This window comes from Ictidomys tridecemlineatus, chromosome 2 (assembly GCF_052094955.1).
Source record: "Ictidomys tridecemlineatus isolate mIctTri1 chromosome 2, mIctTri1.hap1, whole genome shotgun sequence".
NCBI lineage: Eukaryota > Metazoa > Chordata > Mammalia > Rodentia > Sciuridae > Ictidomys > Ictidomys tridecemlineatus.
Genome location: NC_135478.1, coordinates 89,013,996 through 89,027,300, shown reverse-complemented (window position 1 = coordinate 89,027,300; position 13,305 = coordinate 89,013,996). Strand labels below are relative to the sequence as shown.

Here is a 13,305-nt window from a genome sequence, read left to right as displayed (position 1 = left end):
CCTGTGAGCATGTGTGCAGGTGACAAAGCTGACAGGCTGCATTTCAATATCAGAAAAGGCAGGTTTCAGGGCAAGGTGTACTAAGGTGTGGTAAAACTCAACTGGGGGGAACCCAAAGCTGCAGGAACCTAATTTCTTTCTTACAGATGGGGCCGGTTTGTAATTCATTTTCCTTGGTCATTATAATCTGGTTAGGTTTTCTACTTTTTTGACTTAATTTTCTTAAATCTCCAGATTTCTAAGGGGGAAAAAAATCACCCAAACTGACCCCCAGCCTGGAAAAGGAAGGGAAGCTCCACACTCCTGGGAAAGCAGGGACGTGGGCGTGGCCACATCGTACCTCACTCTCCACGGAGGAGGGGGCCTCATCCTGGACACCCACTAGCACACTTGCTGCAGCACCGTCAAAAGAAAAACCACATGGTCATTTCCCTGGGTGCCGGAAAGAAGCCTGACCTCTAACACCCATTCCTAGCAGGAAAGAGAGTGTAAGGCAAAAGTAGATAATGATAGAACATGTAAGGTACAATATTGGAACAAATCGGGCAAATTTATAAATAGAGATGATAGTCCCAGAGAATTCAGTAATAATTCAAATATGCCAAAATCAATGGCTGTATTATGTATAAATAAGCACTATTTTTAAAAATGTGATCAAAAAAGATCCCACTTTTCTAAAAGCAGTTAAAGGCAAAAATACTCTACTGTCTCAACTTGGGGCTGGAGGACATACGTTACACCAAAATAAATTACAGAGGACTTAACAAGTTAGGCACAATTACACTGAAACTATTTGGAATAGGGATGACTATTCTAAACATCGTAAAATCCAGAAACCAGAAAAAGATTTATAACTATACATAAAAGTATTTTAACTTTTTCCCATACTGGAGGGGGAGACTGATAAACTGAGGAAAATATATATAACAGAGGGCCACCCTCCTTCAAATTAATAGTAAAAACTGATAACCCAATATTAAAATGAAGGCAAGGATATGAAAAGCTTCAAAGAAAAAAATTCAAGTTTACTGTAAACGAAAAACTATCTTGCACAACCACTTGTCCCCTAAGATCCTCTGAGTAAGGCTGGGGCTTGGGAATGCTCCCAACACAAACACAGACTACCCAAACCCTACGCAAACACCACCCAGCCAAACAGCAGACACATGTAGAGTACATCTACACGGGCCATTAGCCACAGCACTGTGTTTAGTTGCAAAAATGGGGTCTCCATTTCAGATAACTTGTGGACCCTTCCGCTGCAAATCATTTAATAATGGGGGCTTAAAACAGTGCTGAGCTCACCCACACAGCAGCTTCCCTGGGCCATGCTGACACCTAGATGGGGGGTACCTGGAGCTGCCTATGGGAGGGGGTGAGGCACTGGTGTGGTGCATGTCAAGACCGATGGGCCAAAGTCACCACAGAAAGCAGGACTCTTTTTTTTTAAATTGGTTGTTCAAAACATTACAAAGCTCTTGACATATTTCATACATTTGATTCAAGTGTGTTATGAACTCCCATTTTTACCCCGTATACAGATTGCAGAATCACATCGGTTACACATCCACGTTTTTACATATTGCCATCCTAGTGACTGTTGTATTCTGCTGCCTTTTCTATCCTCTACTATCCCCCCCTCCACTCCCATCTTCTCTCTCTACCCCATCTACTGTAATTCATTTCTCTCCCTTGTTTTTTTCCCCTTTCCCCCTCACATCCTCTTATATGTAATTTTGTATAACAATGGGGGTCTCCTTCCATTTCCAAGCAATTTCCCTTCTCTCTCCTTTTCCCTCCCACCTCTCGTCCCTGTTTAATGTTAATCTTTTTCTCATGCTCTTCCTCCCTGCTCTGTTTTTAGTTGCTCTCCTTATATCAAAGAAGACATTTGGCATTTGTTTTTTAGGGATTGGCTAGCTTCACTTAGCATAATCTGCTCTAATGCCATCCATTTCCCTGCAAATTCCATGATTTTGTCATTTTTTAGTGCTGAGTAATACTCCACTGTGTATAAATGCCACATTTTTTAATCCATTCATTTATTGAAGGGCATTTAAGTTGGTTCCACAGTCCAGCTATTGTGAATTGTGCTGCTATGATCATTGATGTGGCAGTATCCCTATAGTACGCTCTTTTAAGGTCCTCAGGGAATATACTGAGAAGGGCGATAGCTGGGTCAAATGGTGGTTCAATTCCCAGCTTTCCCAGGAATCTCCATACTGCTTTCCAAATTGGACACACCAATTTTCAGTCCCACCAGCAATGTACAAGTGTACCCTTTTCCCCACATCCTCGCCAGCACTTATTGTTTGACTTCATAATGGCTGCCAATCTTACTGGAGTGAGATGGTATCTTAGGGTGGTTTTGATTTGCATTTCTCTGACTGCTAGAGATGGTGAGCATTTTTTCATGTACTTGTTGATTGATTGTATATCCTCCTCTGAGAAGTGTCTGTTCAGGTCCTTGGCCCATTTGTTGATTGGGTTATTTGTTTTCTTATTGTTTAATTTTTTGAGTTCTTTGTATACTCTGGATATTAGGGCTCTATCTGAAGTGTGAGGAGTAAAGATTTGTTCCCAGGATGTAGGCTCCTTATTTACCTCTCTTATTGTTTCTCTTGCTGAGAAAAAACTTTTTAGTTTGAGTAAGTCCCATTTGTTGACTCTTGTTTTTAACTCTTGTGCTATGGGTGTCCTGTTAAGGAATTTGGAGCCCGACCCCACAATATGTAGATCGGAGCCAACTTTTTCTTCTATCAGACGCAGAGTCTCTGATTTGATATCAAGCTCCTTGATCCATTTTGAGTTAACTTTTGTGCATGGTGAGAGAAAGGGATTCAGTTTCATTTTGTTGCATATGGATTTCCAGTTTTCCCAGCACCATTTGTTGAAGATGCTATCCTTCCTCCATTGCATGCTTTTAGCCCCTTTATCGAATATAAGATAGTTGTAACTTTGTGGATTGGTTTCTGTGTCCTCTATTCTGTACCATTGGTCCACCCGCCTGTTTTGGTACCAGTACCATGCTGGTTTTGTTACTGTTGCTCTGTAGTACAGTTTGAAATCTGGTATTGTTATACCTCCTGATTCACACTTCCTGCTCAGAATTAGCAAGACTCTTAAGTCCTAGGCTTACTCCCAGCTGGGGACTGAAGAGTACCAAGGTTCCTTCTTTTAAAAAAAGCCCTACAAAACTTCTATATTATGTGAAGGTATAGTCCCTGAAATTAAATTCATGAGATTAGAGCATCTGGATTAGAGGACAAATTTGGAGAGATTATCAAGAAGGGAGCACAAGGGATAAAGAGATGGAAAATGTGAATGAGGAGTTGAGATGTGAAGGATAGAAGGGATGGAGCCACAGAAGTCCCAACTAAGTTCCAGAAGAGCAGAGAGTGTAAGGCAAAGAAGCAGCCCTCAAAGAGTTAATGGCTGCTGTTTTCCCAGGAGTAAGTCATACACACTGATACTGAAGTAATCAGAATAAACTGAAATACATCCCCCAAAGGATGCTTTTTAAAAGTGAGAAAAAACAAAGCTCTTTAAAGCACGCTGAGGGGGGAACATTGCCTATTAAGGATGAGAATCAGGCTGACAGGAAAAACTAGAAAGGACATTAAAGTCACTGATTTGAATGACTGGATGTGGGTGGCACAATCAGCCAGGACATCCAATGAATACTGGTTGAGCAATTCGGGGCATCCCTACGCTAGTTCACACGGGGTGTGAGAGACAGGCAGATCTACATCACCAACAGGCGCAGCCTCCAGTATGCTCCCCTCCCCACCCTGAATGAGCATACTGGGGGGACACACACCTGTGCCACTGTAAGGATGACACCTGGAGGACAGTGGTCAACTGAGGAGGTGGACTATGCTGGCCAGGAAAAGGGGTGCATAGAAGACTGACCTCCTCAATGCCACTTTGTGCTTTTAAATTCAACTTGAAAGTTCATGCTGTTTATAAGCAACTAAAAATTCTGGAAGGACATACTGGAAATGTTAATGGCAGTTATCCTGGAGAAGAGGTGTGGCAGTGGAAGAATGAGAGCCACAAAGAGGCTTCTGCTTTTGATTCTTGACACTGTCGTGTGGTTTAAAAAACAAGAACTCATCCACAACCAGGATGGAACCAGGTCTTCGTGGGTTCTAGTTATGCGCAGTCTCTGTTCTTGACATTATGCATATACCTTATATACACCCTCATTTGTATGTTGTGTGTCATAATGTTTAATAATTAATTTCTTAGGTAATGTTAAGTGAAGCAGGATGTTGAAAAAAATATGGTCTTAGAGCCAGAGGCAGAGGCCTTACTTCGCACCTAGCCAGTGGGGGTGCAGACCACTAGGGGCCTCCTGCTGTGCAGTCTTCCTCTCTGCTGGAGGATCTGGGACTAGAAAGACCAGAGAGAGCTTGAAGTATGCTTTGAAAACAAAGATCCTTCTCTCTCTTCAGCTGCAGGGACATCCATCTCTGCGCTTGTGCAGGTAGGAGGACTAAAACTTTAGGGGCGAAGAAGGACAAGCAAAAGTGCTGGGTGAGAGGCCCACTTCTGGACCACAGTGGGACCCTGCTAAGGATGGGGGGGCATTTAGCCCAGTACTTCTCAGTGCGTGTTTGGTTACTAAGGGTCTATTTTTGGCGTGGTGATTTTCATAAAGAGCTCCTCTGTTGAATATTTATACTCCATAATTTACAGTTTGGCTGTTAAGGAGACAAAGGCAAACACAAATTTGGTCCAGAAGTTCAAAGTTTGCCATCTGTTTTCCTATTGTATTTAGACACCAGCATGGACGGCTCCAAACAAAATAAACAAATGCACCAAAAGATACAGCAGCAGTGTCTTTGATATCACCCAGGAATACAACAGTGGGCCAAAACAGACTTGAACTTCTCCCTACAGGAAAAAAGTAGTATTTTCTCTAACAACTCCTCAGAGGGACATCACTCTGGCTTCTTGTCCGCAAAAATAACACACACCTCCGTGTGCTGAGTCCACCCAAGCCATCAAATTCACATTAAGAAGCAGGTATCGGCCTCGAACATCTGACAGTGTGCAGCACCAAGTTGAAATGCAGCGAACCTTGGCACAGTCTGCAACCTCAGCGTTCAAATCGAACACTTGCCGCTGGGAAACAGGTAGCACAGCAAATGGGCACAAAGATATGCCAGGACAACCGATTCCAGGGACAAAAAGAAGCCAACAGCAGATACTGCAAACCTCTATCTAGCGAGTATTTCATCAACTTTGCCCACTGAAAAGAAAAATAATTGGTCGGAAAGCTGTAATTGTATTATGTTTAATATTCATGGTTGGGCTGGAGGACTGTTCCAACACTCCCTCTCTGCAGCCCCTCTCTAATGAAAATCACACCATAGGAGCCGGCGCTAGCCCGCCAATTAAAACAAAAGACACCAGAACCTTCCAAAGACTCCAGCAGAGGAGCATCCATCTGATGGGCAGGAAAACGTGCTGGAACTGAGAGGGAGGCACGCTCTGGTTGGTCCTGTGTTAAGAGCTTTGAATAACTTATTATAACACTTGCAGATGGAGCGAATGTGACGCTGATGCCCCACTTGCGCACTCTCAAGCAGCAGGCGGCGGACCACAAGCCACCACAACTTTCTATTTGTCAGGCAGGAAGGAAGCTGAGAGACTCTTTAATTGCGGGCCACAAGTCAGGGCTCACTTCCTATTGGTCTGGATTAAATAGTTCCATATGATAATAAGGTAAATTGTATTTGGTGGCAAGGCTGAAGCCTATTCAGACTCTGGCTCAGCAGTTTCATTAAGAAGGACCCGACCTTCTGCTATATTTCCCTCCAGAAAATAGAGGAAATAAGCAACAAAGCATTAAAACAGGCTCTTTTGCTTATGACCAAATTAACTGAGAAAACTGGTGTATATTTTTTAAAAAGAAATCAATACATGATTCTGTTTGATCTTACTGAACCTGAGCTATTAAAAGAGGATTTTAAAATATAACCTTACATACCAAAATCAATGGTTTTATCTGCATAGCACTGATGATGGCCTTCAATGAAATGATTCATTTTAAATAGTGCCTAGAAGAGTACGTATTTTCAGGCTGACCTGCCCAATTTTTTCCGACTAGGCTAGTGCTTTCTGTGTTTTAAAGCTGGGTCTCTGATGTTTAGAGTTCTCTGTATACAGAACATAAAATCAGCATTGTCAAGAATAACATGTCATGTGGACAGGTCCCTGAACTTTTCTGGACCTTCATTTCCTTAGATGGTCTTGAAGAACTCTGTTAATCCTCAAATTCTGTGACCCATGACAAGCCGGCCCAAGATACTGCCTGTGGCAATGAGGGTCATGGATGTCATGTCAAAACAATAAGGCACATGATCCCAAGTTGGAAGCACTGCCATTTTTTAAATTTTAAAACTTTTATGACTATTTATATATCCATGTTGTACATAAAGACTCTAAAACAAGTTTTTGACTTTCATTTACAACGATGCTATGCAGCATGACTGACATTCGGAAGCTTACTGTGTAATAAGTAGTACATTAAAATAAAAAACTGTACATAATCAAGGCAGTGTGGTGCTGGCAAATGTGGACATAGCTCAATGGAACAGAAATGAGAGTTTAGAATAAACCTTTAAATTTGTGGTCAAACTTTCAAGAATAGGAGCTAAGAAAATTCAATGGGAAGAACAGTTTTCAACAAATGGTGCTAGACCAGTTAGATGTCCACATGCAAGAGAATGAGGAGGAACCCCTGCCCCACACCTGCTACAGAACTGTATACCTGAGAGTAAGAGCCAGAACTACGAACCAACACAGCAGCAAATCTTTGTGACCCTAGGTTAATGGATTCTTATACATGACACCAAAGCCCAAGGAACAAAAAAGCAGATCAAGCTTCATCAATATTAAAAACTTCTGTGCTCAAGAAAGAGGAAAGAAAGAGCCCACAGAATGAAAACATTTGCAAATCATATATCTGACAAAGGATTTGTATCTAGAAAAAATATGTAAACAACTCAACAATTAAAAAAATAATAATTCAGCTAAAAATGGATTTGGATAGACAACTCCCCAAAGAAGAGACACGAACGGACAATAAGCACCTGAAAGGATGTCCAACACCACTAGCATAGGGGAGCCACATCAAAACCACAAGGAGGCAGCACTTCACACTCATTAGGAGGACTCCAGACAACAACATTAAGTGCTGGTGAGGATAGAGAAAACAGAGTCTGCTTACAGTGTTGGCAGGTGTCTAAAATGGTGTGGCCACTTTAGAAGAGAGTCTGCTAATTTGTCAATAGTGAAACGTAGAGTTACTATACACTTCAAGTCCACTCCCAGGTATACAGAGCAAAGAGTATCGAAAACATGTCCACATGAACTCTTAAACATGAATATGGTAACAGCAGTAAACATAATAACCAAAAGGTGTAAACAACCCAAATGTCCGTTAACTAATGAATGGAATAGCAAAATGTGGTCTAACTAAACAGTGGGATATTATTTGGCCATAAAAAGGAACGATATGTTGGTACATGCTATAAACTGGGCTTCTCTTGAAAACAGTGTGCTGAGCAGGAAGCTAATCGTAAAAGATCATATACCATTCCTTGTACAAAATGTCCAGGAAAGAAAAATCCATGCAGAAACAGAGGAGACTAGTGGTTGCTCAGAGATGCAGGTGTTGGGGGCGATGGATAGTGATGCTAATGGGTACAGGGTTTCTGTGAACGTGTTTCAAAACTGATGGTGCTGATGGCTGCCTACCTTGTGAACTCACAAAACCCACTATTTGGTGCTATTTAAATCTCTGAATTATATGGTATGTTAATTCTATCTGAATACTAGGAGAGGAGAGTGTGAGATCTGTTGGTTCAACGAATGTTGCCTTAAGCAAGTAACAGCTTTCATTCTGATCAAAGCCCTTAGCGCCAACTTTTGCTCTAGTAAGCTCCATCCTAGATCCCTGCTTTCACTGGGAGAAGGAGCAGATCACAGATGAGAAGACTGAGGGCCAGAGAATAGGAAGGCATTTCATTTAACACAGCCCTTGCCTGTCAACTACTTGTTTATTTAAATCATTTACAAGAAAGTGGGAGTCCTGATTCTGGCCAAGACAGAGTGAGCCCACCACTGCTCAACCCATGGAGGAAAAACAAACACCTGTGGCTGCTAGGAACAAACTCAAGCCCCCAGACTGTGAAGGAGAGTCACAGCGGGGGCACAGCTGGCATGGGAGGTGTTCCCCAACCTTGCCCGTTCTCCTGCTGCTTGCCCTGAGTAGCTCCTACAGGAGAACCATGTGGCGCAGCAGGAGCTAACATTCCAACAGAAACTACATCTTTTTGACTACAGGAACCAACCAAAGGGGCCCCTGAAGTCCACAAGAGGAGGGTGGGAGTGTTTATGGGGTTTCTTATGCTCTTTTATGGCTTTGCCACAAGCATAGTCCCCAGTCAGAGTGAGGTGGTGGGGTGATGCAGGCAGGGAAAACTCTTACAGAAACCCTGTCTTCTGGTTATAGGACCAGGGAAAGAAGCCCCTGAGGACTGGAAAGCTTAAGGACCAGGAGAAAAGGAAACAGAAAAAGCAGATTCCATAATCTTGTGCGAGAACCACGTGAGTCCCAGTCTTATCCCTGAGCATCCAGGACAGACCCAAGGTGTATCCGTGAAGCCTGTAAGACCTCAACTAAGATTAAACCATTGCCAAGCCTCAGACGAACCCCTACATAGCAATGTCCAAGACCAACAAAAACCACAGAGCAAAGGTTCTGGAAATTGAGCTGACATTGAATTCACCACCACAGACAATATGTGCAGTCTGAACCTAATTGGGGTGACTGCCTATTAAAAAAAAAATTCTCCAGAGGATTATGTAACAGGATCCAAAATATGCAACATTCACAATGTCCAGAATACAATTCAAAATGCCTGACACATCATACACAAAAAGAAACAGGAAAATGTAATCCACTTTCAAAGAAAAAAACAAGTAACAGATGTCAACCTAAGGTAACCAAGACTTGGGGAATCATAACTTAAAAGCCCCTACTATAATCCTATTCCATAACAGTAAAATGAGTAAAAGTGACACTCTTAATAGAGAAATGGTAACTATGAAAAAAGAACCAAATGGAAGTTTTGAATCAGAAAATATAAAATCTGAAATAAAATCTCTCTGGATGGGCTTGACAGCAGAATGAAGATGACAGAGCAAACAATCAGTGACCCTGAGGATGACCAGTAGAAATCATAAACTCTGAAGAAAAGAGGGCAGTGTGGGAAAGCAAATGAGAAGAGCGTTGGTGACCTGCTGGGCAAAATCAAAAGATCTCACACTCATCACTCAAGTTCCTGAAGGAGAATTTTTATTTGAGAAAGAAATTAGTGCAGAGAAACTACAGGAGAAAATAATAATTGAAAGCTTTCCAAATTTGGTGGAAGACATAAATTTATAGACTCTAAATCTCAATGAATCCCAAACAGAGTTCAAACTAAAATCACAATTACCACCACCAAAGTGATCTATTTGTTCTTGGTACCCATTCAAGCTTCTAATAAATATCCTAATTCCTAAGCTATTAATTCATTTTTGCCTTCAGTGAATAAATATATATGTTCACACCAGGGGTTGTAAAAAGGACCACTATCTTACGTAATGTTTGAAAATGCTGTCAGCTGTTTGTGATGCCACTGGAATGACACGCCCTGGTTTCACAGATGCGAACATGCTAGCATCAATATAGACAGACAAACAGTGTTAGACACTATCGAATCCAAGACAGACACTGTGGTCAATAGCCAGACACACTGTCCGCATGACATCTAACAGCCCGCACCTGCAAGAAGATGCACTATGCCTTTGGAAAAACTCACTTCTCCCGGCTGATAACACTGCAGACTCACACCGCCTGCCCTCCTCATGGTGCAGGTCTTCTCTCCCAGCAAGAAAAAAAAAGCACAATCTAACAGCAACTCAGTTTCAGCCCAATCACTCTTTTACCCTCCCCAACAGACTCTATTTACCCTGTGCTTTCTTTCTGGAAAGGGTGATAGGCTTAAATTAAAAATGAAGAAATACCTAGCTTATTTCCCCTCCCTACCCCCAAAATAAAAACAAACAACAACAACAAATTTATAAAACCCCATCCAAGTTTTGTAAACTACTCAAACTGCTTTTCTTACTTTTAAAGAATGACTTTCTTTAGTTTTGCCTTAACCACAGACAGTTTTACATATCTCTAGAGTCCATTTCATTCTCAAGTTATTTTCACAGTACTAAGAGAATGCAGAGGCAATTAGATTTTTAAATAAAACAGGGAGGTTCCAGGGGTTCTGAAAATCACATCAGTCACTAGTGACAGCCAAGGACATAGTTCTCACAGCATCTGATCCTTGTTCCTTCTGAAATAAAACACAAGCACTGGAACTTTGGTGTGCATGTCCATTGAGATCTTAAACCTGTAGAGATCTTAAGCCTCTACCACCTTTAGAAGACGCATTCCTTCCTTTTTACAAATGCACATTTTTTATTTGAAAACAAAGTACTTTTTAAAAAAATTTTTTTAGTTGTAGGAGGACACAATGCTTTTATTTTATTTATCAATTTTTATGTGGTGCTGAGAATCAAACCTAGAGTAGGTAAGTGCTCCACCACTGAGCCTCAGCCCTAGCCCCAAAACAAAGTTGTTTTTTTTTTTTTTAAGAGAGAGAGAGAGAGAGAGAAGGCTGGGGTTGTGGCTCAAGCGGCTCAAATAAATATTGAAATTCTCTAGAGAGAGAGAATTTTATTATTTATTTTTTAGTTTTCGGTGGATACAACATCTTTGTTTGTATGTGGTGCTGAGGATCGAACCCAGGCCGAATGCACGCCAGGCGAGCGCGCTACTGCTTGAGCCACATCTCCAGCCCCAAACAAAGTATTTTTAATCCTGTATTTCAAGTGCTTGTTGAAGACTTAAGATTCTGATTCATAGTGCTTTCTTACATGTGAAGGCCAGCCCCTGATGCAGGGCAGTGATCAAACAGCCCTAGGACTGGCCCTGTCTAAATGCTGCACTGGATACCCAGTCCAAGTTCTTAGTCACCATTCTTTTTCATCCCTAGGGACAGAGGGATTTTTTTTTTTTTAAAATGCAACACCAGTTTACTAATGAAATTTATTTAGCATGGTCAGATTTGAGCTTCAAATTGACCAGAGAGGCCTTTCATACTATACATGTGACTCTTCTTCTGGCAGTGGATGCATGATAAGGCAGCTTTACCAGGTGCACGAAGGACTCCTGACTGACAAGCTGATGTGCAGCTCACCATTGTCAGGACAGTCTGCTTTCACCATTTTCTTGGAGCTAACTGAGCTACACTATGCACAAGCAGAGGTCTCTTCTCTGCAACACCATTTGGGTTTCCCGTGAGTCTCACTGTGGCTCAATACCTAAATGCTCACACTGCAAACAAATCTGGGGCTTAATCTACAATCCCAACCCTTTCCATTTGGATGTCCCCAAAAGCCCTCTATATTTGCTCTTTTGAAAACAAGTAGCTACTTGGTTCCTGTGTGAAGATTCTATGAGATAAGCTTAGAGCAATCTGATTTGTTTCATTTGCTGAGCCACGTGTAGGGACTACTTAACAAGACTAGATTTTAAAGAGAAAAACTGGACACACACTGAACTCAAGAGTTCAATGCTTAAGCATCAAAATATCAACCACTTTCAGAGACCTTGAGAAAAACAAAATGACAAGAATATGGTTTTCCAATGAAGCGTACACACATCATTTTTTGCTCTAAACTGGAGGTGGGAAGCTAGATGGGTGAAGGTTGGGAACTGAAAATATTATTTAATAAAATAATTATTTTTGCAAGCTATTGCACTGGTGGTACAGAGGTCTGGGATTTGGCAAGGAGGAGCACCTGCCTCATGAGCTGATGCCCACCACCGAGCAGCCCACCACCTGCAGCCCGGGGCCGGGCCCAGGGGAGGGGCGCCAGCAGACTCTGGCCTCCAGCCACACTACCTCTCTTCAGGGTACTGGATCAGACACAGCAGATAACCAGCCAAAAAAAAAAAAAAAAAAGCTGAAAGAAAAGGAAAAGAAAGGACGGGGGGGGGGGGAGTGGGGAACAGGAAAAACCTAAAATTTGGACTCAGAGGGTCTTTCAAACACTTTAATCCTTTCGTGCTGATGGTTCCTGGAGCGTCCAGGGCTGGCACTGGACCCGTTACCAGGAAAATCCGACTCTCTAAGCCAGTGTGTTAAAGAGAAGGCTGCTAATCAGCTAAATAGAAACTGGAATCTGTTCACATCAAGTCTCTTTTCTCCCCCATCACCAGAGGGACACCATAGTGCTCTGAAACACACTCTTGACATCATTTGGCAGGCAACCCTGTTTTGTTGAACATGATTCATCCCTTAGGTTATTGTTTTTAATATTAGAAAGTGAGCTTTTAAATGCCAAAGAAATTTTGCAGCAGGGGGACAAAGGATATTCCAAGTGGTCTTGCTGGACCTTCCACCAACTGTGTCCACCAACTGGCTGAAAAGAAAGCTGTCCCACGGTGCTTCAGAAATGAAGCAGAGGCGTAGTGAAATCCAACTATTACCTAATACAAACCTGGGGTCTCTGTCAAGACCATGGATCTGATGGGTCAGAACTCAGGTTGTCAAAGCTACAGGGTGAGAACAGAAGAGTGAGAGCACACACCAACCGGCACCCTGGAGGCTGGGGGCCAGGTCTCTGCCAAAACTGCAGTCCAACTCAAACCTACCTCCTATCCATGTTGCCACTGACCATAAGGTTGGGAGGGCTGTCCCTGAGGTTGACACAAGTGAAGTCACCGAGTGTGTTACCCAGCTTTGAGAGGCAGCGTTCAGCTTCCAGGCTGTACACGAGGATCTGAAAGAGGAAGAAAAACATGCGGGTGCTCAGTGCCTCAGATCACATCCCTTCACCACTGTTCAGGGCATGAGCATTCCACTCAGGTCCTGTTGAAGAAGGTGGTCTGCTGCTTCATCTCCTGACCACTTCCAGGTTATTCAAAGGAGAGGGGTAGGGCCAATAGAAAAAACAACAGGAAATGCAAAGAAAAGAAGAGAGGAAAATCCAAAGAGTAGCTCAGGCCAAGTGCAAATTCATGGGACACAGAGAGAAATGCCAAGTGGGAACATTAGGAATCCTAATTTTAGATATCCTGTGCATGGAAGGCAGGTGCTCCACCACTAAGCTATATCCCCAGCCCACGTTTCCCAATTCTTCAACAGCAAATGAAGGACGGAAACTAAGGGTCACAGATTGCTT

General features: G+C 42.4%; 1 protein-coding gene across 2 annotated transcripts in view; it reads right to left on the bottom strand.

Moving 5' to 3' along the window:
- The window catches only part of Fbxw8 (F-box and WD repeat domain containing 8), a 111,941-nt gene that overhangs the window by 6,155 nt on the left and 92,481 nt on the right, over positions 1 to 13,305 (bottom strand). For both annotated transcript variants that reach the window (XM_078039100.1, XM_078039099.1), the window contains one exon: positions 12,776 to 12,903. In XM_078039100.1, coding sequence (XP_077895226.1) covers positions 12,776 to 12,903 — 128 coding nt within the window. The remainder of the gene's footprint in view (positions 1 to 12,775; positions 12,904 to 13,305) is intronic.